The sequence below is a fragment of the Oreochromis aureus genome, linkage group 3 (assembly GCF_013358895.1).
Source record: "Oreochromis aureus strain Israel breed Guangdong linkage group 3, ZZ_aureus, whole genome shotgun sequence".
Classification (NCBI taxonomy): domain Eukaryota; kingdom Metazoa; phylum Chordata; class Actinopteri; order Cichliformes; family Cichlidae; genus Oreochromis; species Oreochromis aureus.
Genome location: NC_052944.1, coordinates 80544095 through 80556601, shown reverse-complemented (window position 1 = coordinate 80556601; position 12507 = coordinate 80544095). Strand labels below are relative to the sequence as shown.

General features: G+C 42.9%; 1 protein-coding gene across 3 annotated transcripts; it reads right to left on the bottom strand.

Annotated features, from left to right (window-relative positions):
• Nucleotides 1–1919: 1919 nt before the first annotated feature.
• arrdc2 (arrestin domain containing 2) lies at nucleotides 1920–11798 on the bottom strand. Of its 3 annotated transcripts, XM_031731641.2 has the most exons (8): nucleotides 11647–11798; nucleotides 10575–10829; nucleotides 4841–5058; nucleotides 4640–4742; nucleotides 4290–4546; nucleotides 4038–4200; nucleotides 3543–3703; nucleotides 1920–3273 (listed from the first exon to the last, which is right to left on the bottom strand). In XM_031731641.2, the coding sequence occupies exons 2-8, from the start codon at nucleotides 10825–10827 to the stop codon at nucleotides 3220–3222; spliced, it is 1209 nt and encodes a 402-aa protein (XP_031587501.1). In that variant the 5' UTR covers nucleotides 10828–10829; nucleotides 11647–11798; the 3' UTR covers nucleotides 1920–3219. The 3 variants fall into 3 exon arrangements, with proteins under 3 accessions (XP_031587501.1, XP_031587482.1, XP_031587492.1); XM_031731622.2 differs by lacking the exons at nucleotides 10575–10829; nucleotides 11647–11798 and adding an exon at nucleotides 6418–6849; XM_031731632.2 differs by lacking the exons at nucleotides 10575–10829; nucleotides 11647–11798 and adding an exon at nucleotides 6427–6849.
• Between the last annotated feature and the right edge of the window lie 709 nt (nucleotides 11799–12507).

The following is a 12507-nucleotide window of genomic DNA, read 5'->3' as shown; positions in this document are numbered from 1 at the left end:
CCAAGTTTTTTCTTAATGTTTGCCATTAGTTGTTTTCTGCATCCCTAAGAAAATTTATGATTTCAAGTAAAATTCTTTCCAGAGTTTTGCAGGTAGAATCTTTAATTCAGTCAGATCAGGAAACCCAATGTACAAAAAGACCTGTCAGGCATGTTTTGGGGGGGTTTCAGCCTTTTGAGTCCCATCAAATTGGGGCCAAGGGCATGACTTTTAACCTGCATAGTGGCATGCAGGTTAAAATATGTGACTCCACAGGGAGTGTTTCCTTCCAAACCTTTTGGAAAAGTATGACGGGTAACTCAGAACACGTTCAAAGTCATATAATAAGTAAAATTGTACTTGTAAATACTGCAAACAACATAATATCTGAACTATGATTGGCACACGCTGAACCAGATGAGCTGGTTTGATACAGCAGGAGCTGAAAATACTTTTAGTGACTCATCGAGACAAATGGAGAACATCGGCTCGCCTGAAAGAATCACGTTATCCACGATTTCAGGAAAACAGCGGATGGCACTTCTGTTTTCTGTGTAGAAGAGTTTGTTTAAACAAAACCGCGGGATCACCGAGGGGTCACCACAGAACATCAGGAAGACATCTGCATGTCACATGTTTCAAATCATTTCAACCTCAAATACAAAAGGTCATTCTAACTTTCAATTTAAACCGTGTCTCTCTTCTCTTCTGCTTTACATTCTCCATGGATTCATATTTTAAAAGCCAGTTCTGAATAAGTCCATCGAGATTAAGGTGAAAACATGACTGAATTTATCTGTTTACAAGAATGAAGTTTAAGTTTCCTAATGCTGGAAAAGGTTAAACTGTTAAATTCACAACATTTTCAGAAACACCCTGTTTATATTCAGTGGTGTGTATTACAAGACTTCTGCTAGTAACTTCTTTCATTTACAGCTAGAAGATGTATGCGGCCAGTGCATCTTCTTTTTTTCCCAGCACAAAGTAAAATTGTTCTCTGTGTATTGGAAGGGCTGAAATACATGTTGTGCTTACGGCCTTAACTCTTATTTAAATGAGTGAAATATAATTAAAGACAGGTGTCAAAGCAAAACATATCTGTGTACACAAGCTCGCTCAAACAGAACAAGCGTTGTCTGTGCACACAACTATATTAATATTGCTGCTGTCACGTATCCTGCCTTGCCTGGACTTTGAGCATGTGGTGCAGGGCAACATGAGAGGCGTCTTTTTGTTTTAACTATTGCTTTATCTTCTACTTTTTCATTAGGATTAGTGCTGAACCTAATCTTTTCATCAACTTGTAAGGTTTTGTCTGACGTTTTGGTAAACTCGTGATTAGAAAATGGTTTTACTTTAATTCTACTTATTTTAAAAGTGTGAAGCTTTTCAGCCACACTCGTATCCTGCATCCACACCCCTCTGAACATCCCTCTGTTCTTAATTGCTGTTTGCAGAAGAAACCCTTGAGAATTTCTTCTGCTTTGGCTTTTAGCCATGATTATAGCTACGCTTGTTCGCTCCAACGTGTTACATGTTTACGTGGTGGAAAAAACAAACCAAAAAAATAAAGCAAGAACTAATTATTCGTAAACAAATTCAAAAGTGAAATCCGCAGCGTGGTGTGACTCCATTTCTATTTTGTGGAGCTCCAAAAGCACCGAGAAAAGTTCGATTGCGTAAGTGCGCAATAGTATAAATGTCACTGGCTGAACTTCAGTCTGTAATTATCATTTTGAATCACTGAGCCTAGCTTGTTTCTCCACTGAACCCTGCCCTTGGCAGTAATATAGTTTTGACTCATGGTGTTGGAGATGCTGTTCCAATTCATTGGCACGCAACATTGCTAAACAGAGGCTCTCTATTATTTTCCTCAAGAAAAAGAAAAAAAGTTGACGTCTTAGCGCACGTACCAGTCAAGGAAACGCTGAAGACAAACATCCGTTCAAAAACTGTTTATTAGAAAAAACAATTACAAAAATTTGGGCAATACTGTGAATCAACAATTGCATTTGTATAAAAAAATAATAATACATTCGTCGACTTCAGCCATTAAAGTCACACAGCTGAACCTGAAGACTTCTGAAACTCCTTTTTTTGGAAGTTGAGGAGAAACAATCCTTGAGAAGGTTTTTTTGGAATGTTCTTTGTCCCTATGTTTCAGTGGCATCTCCACCTAAAGGCTTGACCCACAGCACCGAGGCATCTGGCTCCCACCGAAAGATTCAGTCCACACAGCTTGGAGGTCTCCACTCCTCCTGTCCTTTTGTTTAGCAGCTGGGAGAGCTAATCTATGAGCCTTGTGCAACTGGAACCCCCTATTTTATTACCACTGTATTATAACGCCACAGCTATCTAACACTTCAGTGCCTTGAGCCTTGTGTTAACACAACAACGCTCTTGGAATTCATCCACATACATGCCAACTGCTTTTTTGTTCTAAGTTGTTGCAGAATACATTCAGCTCTATCCAGCTCCGTCCGAGAGAACAGCTCCCTGAAACTCTCATGCAAACTTCAACTGCAGATAATTAAGGCATACATATTTTTTTCCCTTTTACATATTGTTACCTGCATGCGTAAAATATGTCTACATCTTCTTTTCTGACTTTTCTGCTCCACCGTCACACCTACAGATACAGTATGCTCGAGTAACAGAAATCACCGTAGGCACACATTGCATAGTGATGTGTGCTGTTAAAATCTCAGGCATAGGGAAAGTTGGAAACTGAGGGAAATAATTGCACTTCTCTCTTTACGCCACTCAAAGATGACAGTCGGCCATCTTATCAAGAGCGCCTTTTTCAGACATCTGAATGCCAGGTTCAGTTCCAACTTTCCGCCTGGTGAATATCAAGTGATCTCAACCCTTCCCAAAATGTCCCAAACTCCTTGAAAACACAAAAAAATATATTTATATCTCTTCACGTGAGGGAATCGTTGATTGGGAGGTATTTGTAGCTCACCACGCAGGCAGCCAAAAGTCACTTGGGAAGGACAGGAACCGAAGGAGAGAAGTTGCTTTCCTTTCAGCCAGAACAGGAAAGCGTCCACTTTACTGGACTGGAAACAAAGTGGCACCTCCTCCACTAACATCCAGTTCCTGTGAGCTCCGTCTCCTGGCGCTCCAGTCAATCTGTTAGCAAGTGCTATTAATCAGAGAGACATAATCCGGGAGAAGACAAATCTCTTGATTTGTTTCGTTAATGAGGCTGCTTGACGCTCAGGCAGGGCTCTTGGTTCAACATGTCATGCAGCGAGGTCTCATGTTGATGGGCTGAGGGTTGGGGTCAATCTGCAGGAAAGAACAGAAAAACAAAATGCATGAGATGAAGGTTGGGCAAGCAGATAATCCAGTCTTTGAATAAAACACTCTTCAATTATGCTCAACCTACACTCTGCTTACACCCACAGATTTGTTTCTATTTAGCTATTGTTACACAACACAGCTGAGATCTCAAGGTTTTGGTAAGCAGGGAATAAAAGGCCTTTATATTTAAGCTTTTATATTGCCACTCAATCTCAGTAAACAACAGGAGTCGCTTCCAGCCAATGGTGACTCACCTCGCTGTACACCGGCGGAGGTCTGAAGCGAAACTCTTGGACAAAAGCCATTAGGGGTCGCTCCAGGATCCCGCTGAGGTCTTCAGCCTGTTGCGAGGCCACGGCGTTGTGGCGCTGCTCGGCCTCCTCCTCGGTCACCACAGAGCTGTAATCTGGAGGAGCTGCAGGGAAAAAACACAGGCGGGATTAGTCCACTCGTCTGACTCGACGGAACAGCACAGGTCCAAACATCGAGCTGCTGACTCATGACTTCATTTTGAAACCCCACGTAACATTAAGCGCCTTTGGCAGTAACAAACACTGATCTGATCCAACATGAGTTTCTGTGGAACCAAAACCTTTGTTTGTACATCTGACTCATGCAGTATTTTAGCTTTCCTGTCAAATCAAAAAGTGGCACGCTCTAAAAATAATACTGGCAAAAAGAAAGAAAAAGTTGTTCGCCATGTGGGGAGTTTTTCCTTTTCTTCCCATAAAGCAGTAGGGGACACTTACGCTCCGGCTGCTCGGGGATGGCCATGCGCAGCCACTCCAGGTTGACGCTGTACTGGCTGCTAACGCTGGATGTCCGGCTGCCAAAGGGATGGAGGGGTATGGTGCCTATGACCAGAGGCAGCTCGAGACACAGCTTGGACGTTCCGGGTACATCAACACAAACCTGACGGGAGGAAAGAGAGCTTTTAATGCTACCTGGACTGACTGCCGACTCAGAACTGCAGCAGCGCTAAAGTTAGACCTGCAGCTTACCTTCAGCATGTACTCCACTTTGATGATGCGGCACTGCAGGATGGACGGACCTACGGGTGGGATTTTGATGGCGCGACCGTGCCAGGTTTCCCGACGTTTGGCACCAACGATGTCACCGCAAAGCGTGGCCACGACGGAGCGCTTCTGCTTCATGGTGCCGCGGGCGATGAACGTCTGCGTCTGAATGATAAAAGCTTTGGGGACAACAGATCTGGAGGTAGAGTTGTCGAACTCGGCAAAGACTGGTATCACCTCGCCTGTGGAGAGAGAAAAAGGAAGCTAAGAAAAACAAGACACTACGAAATGCTTACGCAAAGTTTGAGCACATGGGAAAAGCAGAATGTGCGTACCTGGTGTGTAGCCTTTGCGGTCAATCTTTGCAGTTACCGACACCTGCCCAAAGCTGCGGTACCACGCCCGCGCCATTTTATCCTTCGTACCTGCCTGTGGTGCCTGTAGATTATAAAAACCAGTGAGCAAGTTCCATAAAACCCTCAAAATGCATGAATAAATAAATCACAGCGATGAAATGTGAAGTCTGAGGCACTTACCAGTAAGGCTGGCGTGTTAATGTCGATGGGCTCGATGACTGTAAATTCCTTCTTGATTTTCTTGACTGTGGCCCACGGCCTGTGTAGCTTAACTTTGACCCAGTAACGGATGCTGCCATGTTTTCCCTCGAAGGAGGTGACCAGAGTTTCTTCTGGCAGCTGGAAGCTGAATGGAAACTCGTGTCTGCCAGCAGGTAGGACTGTCACTTCACCGTTATCTGAAAGAAAGGGGAAAAAACAAATTCAAGGTCAGTCACCTGTTGTTTCATTTTTTTTGTTAATTTCCAAAAACAATTTCTATAACAGAGGAACAGGAGGAAGTTTTACAGCGCAGATGATCAGGTAGCACAGACTTTGTTTTATTTGATGATTTAACGGTATTATAATGTATACTTCATATAACCAGCATCAGCTTTGCTCGACTGTAGAAATAAACCTCGACTTGACAGTTGAATGCGCTCTGATTACCTGAAAACTTATTTGGCATTAAATACCCACTTTTAAAACTATGCAGCACAAAAGGCACAAAAGTATTCTTTAGAACTCTACATGAATAACGCTTGTTTCACAGGAACAGATCCGAAAGCCTGTGTTTCTCTGCAATCACATGGTTGCTTCGCTTGCTCAGAGGGGCGGTTCCTTCTCTATTGTGCTGACTGAGAACATGTTTTCCTCGAGCGATATCACACTGCCCGTCTTTCCTGGGTTCTCTTCACTCTCTTGCAGCACAAATCCGGGGACATGTGTTTTGGTTTTGCTGAACCTTTGTTAGATGAATGCTCCAATTTCATTTAAACAACACTAACAACATGTCAACTTCACGGGTCAAGTAGGCTCCAACAAGAAAGTCTTTCTTGTGCCTATGAGCAAAATCCCCCACAGCAGATTCAGCTGATATGTGCTGTATGATGTGTTTTCTCATTGCTGGCTGCAGGTTTTCACACAACATGCAGCCGAGCATAGAGACTAAACTCGGCAGGAAAACAACAGAAAAATCGACAAAGCCCTTGGCTGCCCATTTCCTGCCTGTACTTTAAACCAAAAACAGCTCCGTGCCCAAATGAATGAAGCCAGAAACCCAAGGCTAAGCCAGCATGCAGAGGAGAGGAAAAACAAGCCTGGATTTGCTTTCAATTTGGAAAAGCCAGTGTTACTTATTTTATTTTTTCCACAGATGTTTTGGGGGTGAGGAAGCAGCTGCTGCTCTATGTTCTTTATGTACATGCTCACGTATTCTTCTTCAAGGAAGTAAAAGAAATGAACCTGAATGGTTTTCTTTTTCATTGCCAGAGTTTATACGAGTTGCTGTTCTAGTTTACAATTTTTTTAAATCATTCTTAACCAATGCAAAGTCTCCGATCTAAGGTTAACTACAGAAGTGGGGGGACAGTGAGACTTTATCAGACTTCAGCACAGCCACAGAACTCAGCCCTGTCACCATCTCACGCAAACATCCTGAAACACACTATTTTAAGTCTTCAGACAAACTGTCCCCACACAGATAAGCTGGTTTCACAGTTGTCTAGACCGCTCGATCACGGAGAGGACGGTTTGGCTGCTTGAGTTCACAGACTTACTGGACTGACCTGCCTGCAGCAGCACCTCTCTGCGGTTCAGGTACTCCACTTCGTCGCTGTAGTTCTGGGTGTACGCGGTGCTGGAGCCCGCCGATCGGGACTCGGTCCAGTGCACTTTTGCAAAACCCTCAGCGTGAAGCTTCAGGGAGTCTACCCGACTCTCCCCGGACAGCTCCAGCACCACCCGCCCGGACACCACATCCCCACTGCTGTACACAGGAGGACAGTCCACCTCCGGAGAGTCGAAGACTATGTCAAACTTTTTCAGCTTGTCGAAAATCATTTTTTGCAGGCTTTGCGAGTCCTCTCTGTCCTCAAACGAAAAGAAGTGAGAGATTCCTTTATTGTTCCTTCGCAGAGTGTTTAAAGGGTGCTGAAAGTGGCTCTCCAGGATGCTGCCGCCTACTCTCGTGTGCTCTATAGCTCGATGTGATGTTCACTTTCGGACGGCAGCCCTTTTTGCAGGCTGAGAAAGTGGGCGGAGTCTACACATCATTATGTAAGGCCTCAGGAGAGGTTTGAAGGCTGGGCGATGCTGCCTTCAGGAACTCCTCCTTGGCGCTGACCCTTCAGACTGCTGTTGTTGTAAATAAGACAGTCGAGACAGCTTCTTTACTCCGACAACGTAAACAAGAAAACCTATCAGGTTTCAAAAAAGTGGACAGACGAGAACTTGAAGTTCCCAGGATTCAAACAGCACATCTGGTAAACAGCAGGCTAAACCCACTTCAAATGCAAAAGAGAAACAAGTGGTGCGTCCGTGTTTTTAGGGAGTTGTTGTTGGAGCTCTAATTTGACCTCTTTTCTTTTCCTGCGTGTTTACAAGTTGACCTCCTGCTCCAGGAGGACGCAACAGGTATGAAACCATAGGGATACGTGCTCACAGCGCGGCCCACGAGATGTTGTCAGAATTAACATGAGACTGTAATCATGATGAAAATGAAACTGAAAACAACAGCCGCTCATCTGGCCTGCTTATCAGGCAAAAAGTCCCGGCACTACTTTCCATTTTGTCGGGTTGTTAATGTGCAGCAATTCTCCCACACACAGGCACACACACACACACACAAAAACGCCCACATTTCCAAACCAAGCCTGAAGGCAGCATAACAAACATGCAGGCTGGGTGTGGAGGCAGTAGAGGGGAAAACGGGGCCTGGGGATGATTGATGGTTACAGGTTCTTAGAAGAAAACAGGCTTACTGGGTATGCCTCGGTCTGGGAGAGACCCTGGACGGCTCAGGGTAGTTTCAGTCGGTACCGAAGCTGTTTACTCCACTTCTCCCCTGTCTCTTTTAACTTACTATTGCAATTCAGTACAAACACAAGCAGCAGTTATTAAAGAAATTAAAGAAAAGTCATAGATGACACGCAAAGAAAAGCTCTGCGACAGTTTAATTATGTCATCAATCCAGACTTCTTTCTTTAAATTTAACATTCGGCTCCAAAAATGTCCGAACAGAGTGATCTGTGCGCAGAAGTGGGGGGTTTTAATCCGCCATCACGGCCACTTTTGCAGGTTCTCTTCATTCAGTCCAAAAGTCCTCAGACAAAAATCAAGTCTGCCCTGTGAAAAACAAACTTGTTTACGTCTTTGTTCCCGGGACGAAGAGTCAGCTCTCTACTGCCATCAACCGATCAGCTCAAGCCCAAACTTAACTTGTAACAAACTAGTTGCATGCAAGGAGTTCCGATTTGGACTAAAAGCAAAGCCAGCACGCCACCTGCTGGTAAGCAGGAGCAGAGCCAGCAGTAAAGTGCTCCATGCGTTAATGCAGAAGGCCATGTGGCTTTCTGCACATGCCTGATAGATCACCCACTGTGCAGATGACTCTGTATGATTACTCTCAGAGGGGAGCTAAGGGGCTCCTCTGTGTGTGGAGCTGCTCACTAAACAAATACACGAACTAAATTATGACACAGCAAATATGCGTCATGTAAATTTCTACGTTAATTCACAGAAAACTGGAGAACAATGAGCCTAAAAAAACACTGCAAAAAGAACGGCGAACAGCAGCAGCTGACAGCACGGTAAAGAGGGCGGCGCCAAGGAGAGCCGTGGCTTGTTTTCCTTGTTGCCATAGTGACGCAGACTGCATTTTTTAAAAACAGCCCCCCTCCACCCCACCCTTTCCCCCTCTTCCTTCCTTTCTTTCTCCTGTCTTCTACTTACTCCTCTTTTTTCTGTCCAGACCACATACAACATCCCACATGTTTAAATGTATATTTACTCCTGTTTTAAACTCCCCAGATATAAATAAATAAATATATAAAAATAAAAAAGGAAATAGGAAATAGGATTTTGTTCTTGGGAAGATGTAGGACACATATCAGAAGGTTAAGGCTGTGCAAAAATAATTAGCGCTGCTATTTCCTGGAGAGGTCCTGCAAATGTCATTTACAGGACAAACCTCCCAGCGTCTGTGCCAGTGTAACATTATTCTGTACAACCCACACCAGTGCAGAATATACAATTTGTGCAATAAAGTTGTTGTTTTTTTTAAAAACTGCAACATTTATGAGACTTTTTTTTTCTGTTCTGTGGCTATTAGCAAAGCTAAAGCTGTACCACCAGGTGCATCTTTTATACACTAGTTCTATGTCTCTACACCTTATTCACACTAAACTGTTTTTTTTAGCTTCACTGCCTAAAATTGGAATTTGCTACATTGATCATTAGGACCAAAAATCTAAACTAATGTGAAATCACATATTTTTGTGAGGATTTGGCAGTTATATTGCTTTAGATAGTACACTTAACTTTATGGTATGGTGGGATTTAGAAGTTCAACGGGGTGAAATACCCACAGATAACTCTCCTGTTTGACTAATCATAAATAAATCAATAATAAAATAAAAAGTGTTCTTCCAAAACTGATGAATGAGGTGGAGAAAAATACATTGAGTTCAACTGGAAACCTTTCATTTTGTTGTTCTTTTAGTGATATATATATATGACTGAGGTGCCTCCATAGTGTAGTGGTAACAACAAATCTCTTTTGCATTGTGTCAGGAAAGGCATCAGGTCTAAAGTAGACAGTGATATATATGATTTAGGATTAAATGTAGGCTATATAATTAATATGAAAGTAAAAAGAAACATGCTAAGTGCACCTTTAACCACAGTGCAGAAGGTGCAACTGTTGCAGCAGATAATGATGCACTGCCTGGAATTGCAATTTCACTTCAACTGCACTGCAGCCGCTGGAATCTAAAACTACTGACATCCAGTTATCTTCCCAAAATATGGAGTCAAACACAGCATCCTATGAAACATTAACCACTGTGTTTATTTACACAGCTACGATGGCCTGTGCTCTCTGTTTCTCAATGCTGTCCACGTTCAGAGAATTCAACACGTTACAGTACCACGTCCAGTACTACGCCATACCCAGTGAACCAACTGCATATGCTTGGAGTCTACACTAATGGGTTTGTGTTTAATGTCAAAGATTATGCTATCTGGCAGATATATCTGGTCGCTCACGTAGGTTTCCGCGCAACACATTTGGCCCAGGTGGCTCCAGTTTGCAAACTGCATCGACTACAAGACGCAGCGTTGACCAGCTGGCACACAAAAGAGCAGATCAGCAGTTTAACACCACATTATTCGGCACAGAGAGAACACTTTTCATCCACCAGGTGCATACATACACTGAAATACAGTCATTATGTTTATATTTAGCAACAGAGCCACAAACTGGAGAATCTTTATTGACAATAAGACTACACAGCTACATTATGGGACAGAAGAAATAGAAAAAGACTATGAGAACAGCATCAGGTTCAACACAAATAATGCAAGTATCTTTAAAAGTGCTGTCCTGCCCTTTCCAGCAGTCACAGTTAATAGTTTGTGTGTTCACCACTACTGTCACTGCATCGAGTGCATTAAAAATTAACTCATTTGCTCACTCAGTCATTTTTTTTGTTAAATATAAAGAAGAATGGCAAAAAAAATATTTACTTCCTTGTTGCAACTTTTGGATTATGTGTGAGCCTAATAGTGTGTTTGTGTCCCAACAGAACCTTGAAAAAAAAAGACTGTGGAAATTCACCTGGGGATACTTTATAGTCAGAGTGAACATTAACCACTGTACAAATAGAACATTAATTACTCCATGTCAGTAATATCATCTGCAGTCTTTAATACTAACCTCTGATCAGATGCTGTCTCTTCCTGAAATAGGTGACCTTGGAGGTGTAGTCATTATAGACAGAGTTCATGCCACGGTTTTCCAGCCAGTGTGCTGTGGCTACTCCTCGTCCCAGCACCTTCATGGAGTGTACTCTGGTGTTCCTGCGCAGCTCCAGGACCACCTGGCCAGACACCACCTCCCCTCCAGTGAACGCCGCATCAGCCGGACCATCCAGCTCTAGGATGAAGGACTTTATGGAGCTCAGTGCCATTTCTACATGCGAGGACAGAAGAACAGCACATAACGTGCACACACTGTTTACCGAGGTTGAATAGGTTACCACAGTAATGTTGCAAAAGTGTCCAGAACTGGTTTTTGGGTGCTGTAAAAAATGTAGGTCTACTGCAAATAGAAAGAGCCAGCCAGAGTGTATATACTATAGTGTCAGCTGGAGCATGAATGCTTCTAAAGCTTCTGTAAACACTAGGGAACCATGACACAAGGAAATTATGCATGATGTCCTATCTGCCATGTTTAAAGGCTGAATTTAAACGTGTACAATGCATTAAATAAAACTCGAATCCAACATACTCCAGTTTTTCTTTCAGAGCTATTTGTAGGGTGGGGTTTGGGTGGTCCTACTTAGGGTATCGGCCAAGATAGCGACTATTATACGGGCTGTTTTGGTTTACAAACATACTTCATAATAATAAAAAGCTCCAGTGTTTCTGCTCTTTGAACACAAACCAGGCCAAATGGTTACTTGGATGGTTTTACTTACCTGTTTGATCTTGATGTATTTAAATGCAGTCAGCAATACTACAAACACATTTCCCTATAAACACCAAAGCCAAATCTGCTTTGTGTCGTGTCTATAATACTGTAATAACAACCAACTAATGTTTTCTGTTTCTCTTAATGCATTTGGATCAAGTCAAGTTCAGCCTAATATTATTTTCCATTATGCGGCTGCTACGTGTCAAATTTATAAGCGTCCAAAAGAACTGGTTAGAGTTAAGAACCTGAACCGCATCTTATCAAAACAGCTGCGACCTGTGAAGTGATGTTTAAAAGGCTCCTACGAACTCACCGACGGAAGATAAGAGACGTAGAGGTCCTCGCGAGGGTCGACGTGCCTGACTCCGCGTTCGCTCTGACTCAATGAATGTTAAATGGAAGCCCGGGCTTTATGAACGGGGGCAGGTTTCAACGCCCAGATACAAGACAGCTCCGTGCTCTACGCCAATGAAGAAGAGCACATGCTCGCACATGCCCGCCCACTTTGCCGCTGAGGAGGAGGAGTAGGAGGAAGGTCCGCCTGGAGTGTGCTCGCTGTGCATCAGTTAACAAGGTGATTTTTCCCGCTGTACTTACACCGTTTGTAGCATACTTCACCCGTGTTTATGTCTGTATATAAACAAAAAGTGCGTCACTAAGGAGTAGGTTAAGGATAGAGAAGGGTTGACTGCAGGGTTTTATTTTGAAGGCCGTGTGTATTTTTCACTTGAACTGTCAATGCTTAATTCTCTTACTAGTTTTCCTATTTGCAATATAAATACCAAAAAATGTGTAATAAACTTCAACTGTAAAAGCCTGTCTATGATAGTTATGTCAGGCAAACGTGCCTGTACGCATGTCAAGCGTTTAAAAAGGGGGGAGAGAACAAAGCCAGTGAAAAGTGTTTTCTTATTTTGCATCTCAGTCATGTGTCTCAGCTGAAAGAAGATCTGCTCACATGTTGGTCTAAACTTGATTAAGTTGTGATATGATCATATTACTCACTCGGTTCTTTTTTGTGTTTCCAGAGTTTCGTCAATTAATAATACAAATGTGATTAATAAATCTAATCAAATGTAAAAAATAAAACTATCCTTTGCAGCATTTTCTGTCTAATGTTGTATCAGTGCAATATGCTGTATATTCATTATTTTCATGTATTGGGCTTACATGT

Coding starts and splice junctions, on each gene's coding strand:
- arrdc2 (XM_031731622.2), bottom strand. CDS start 6,700: ATGATTTTCGACAAGCTGAAAAAGTTTGACATAGTCTTCGACTCTCCG. Junction 4,743..4,840: donor TTAACACGCCAGCCTTACTG/GTAAGTGCCTCA, acceptor TATAATCTACAG/GCACCACAGGCAGGTACGAA. Junction 3,704..4,037: donor CATCCCCGAGCAGCCGGAGC/GTAAGTGTCCCC, acceptor TTTTCCCTGCAG/CTCCTCCAGATTACAGCTCT.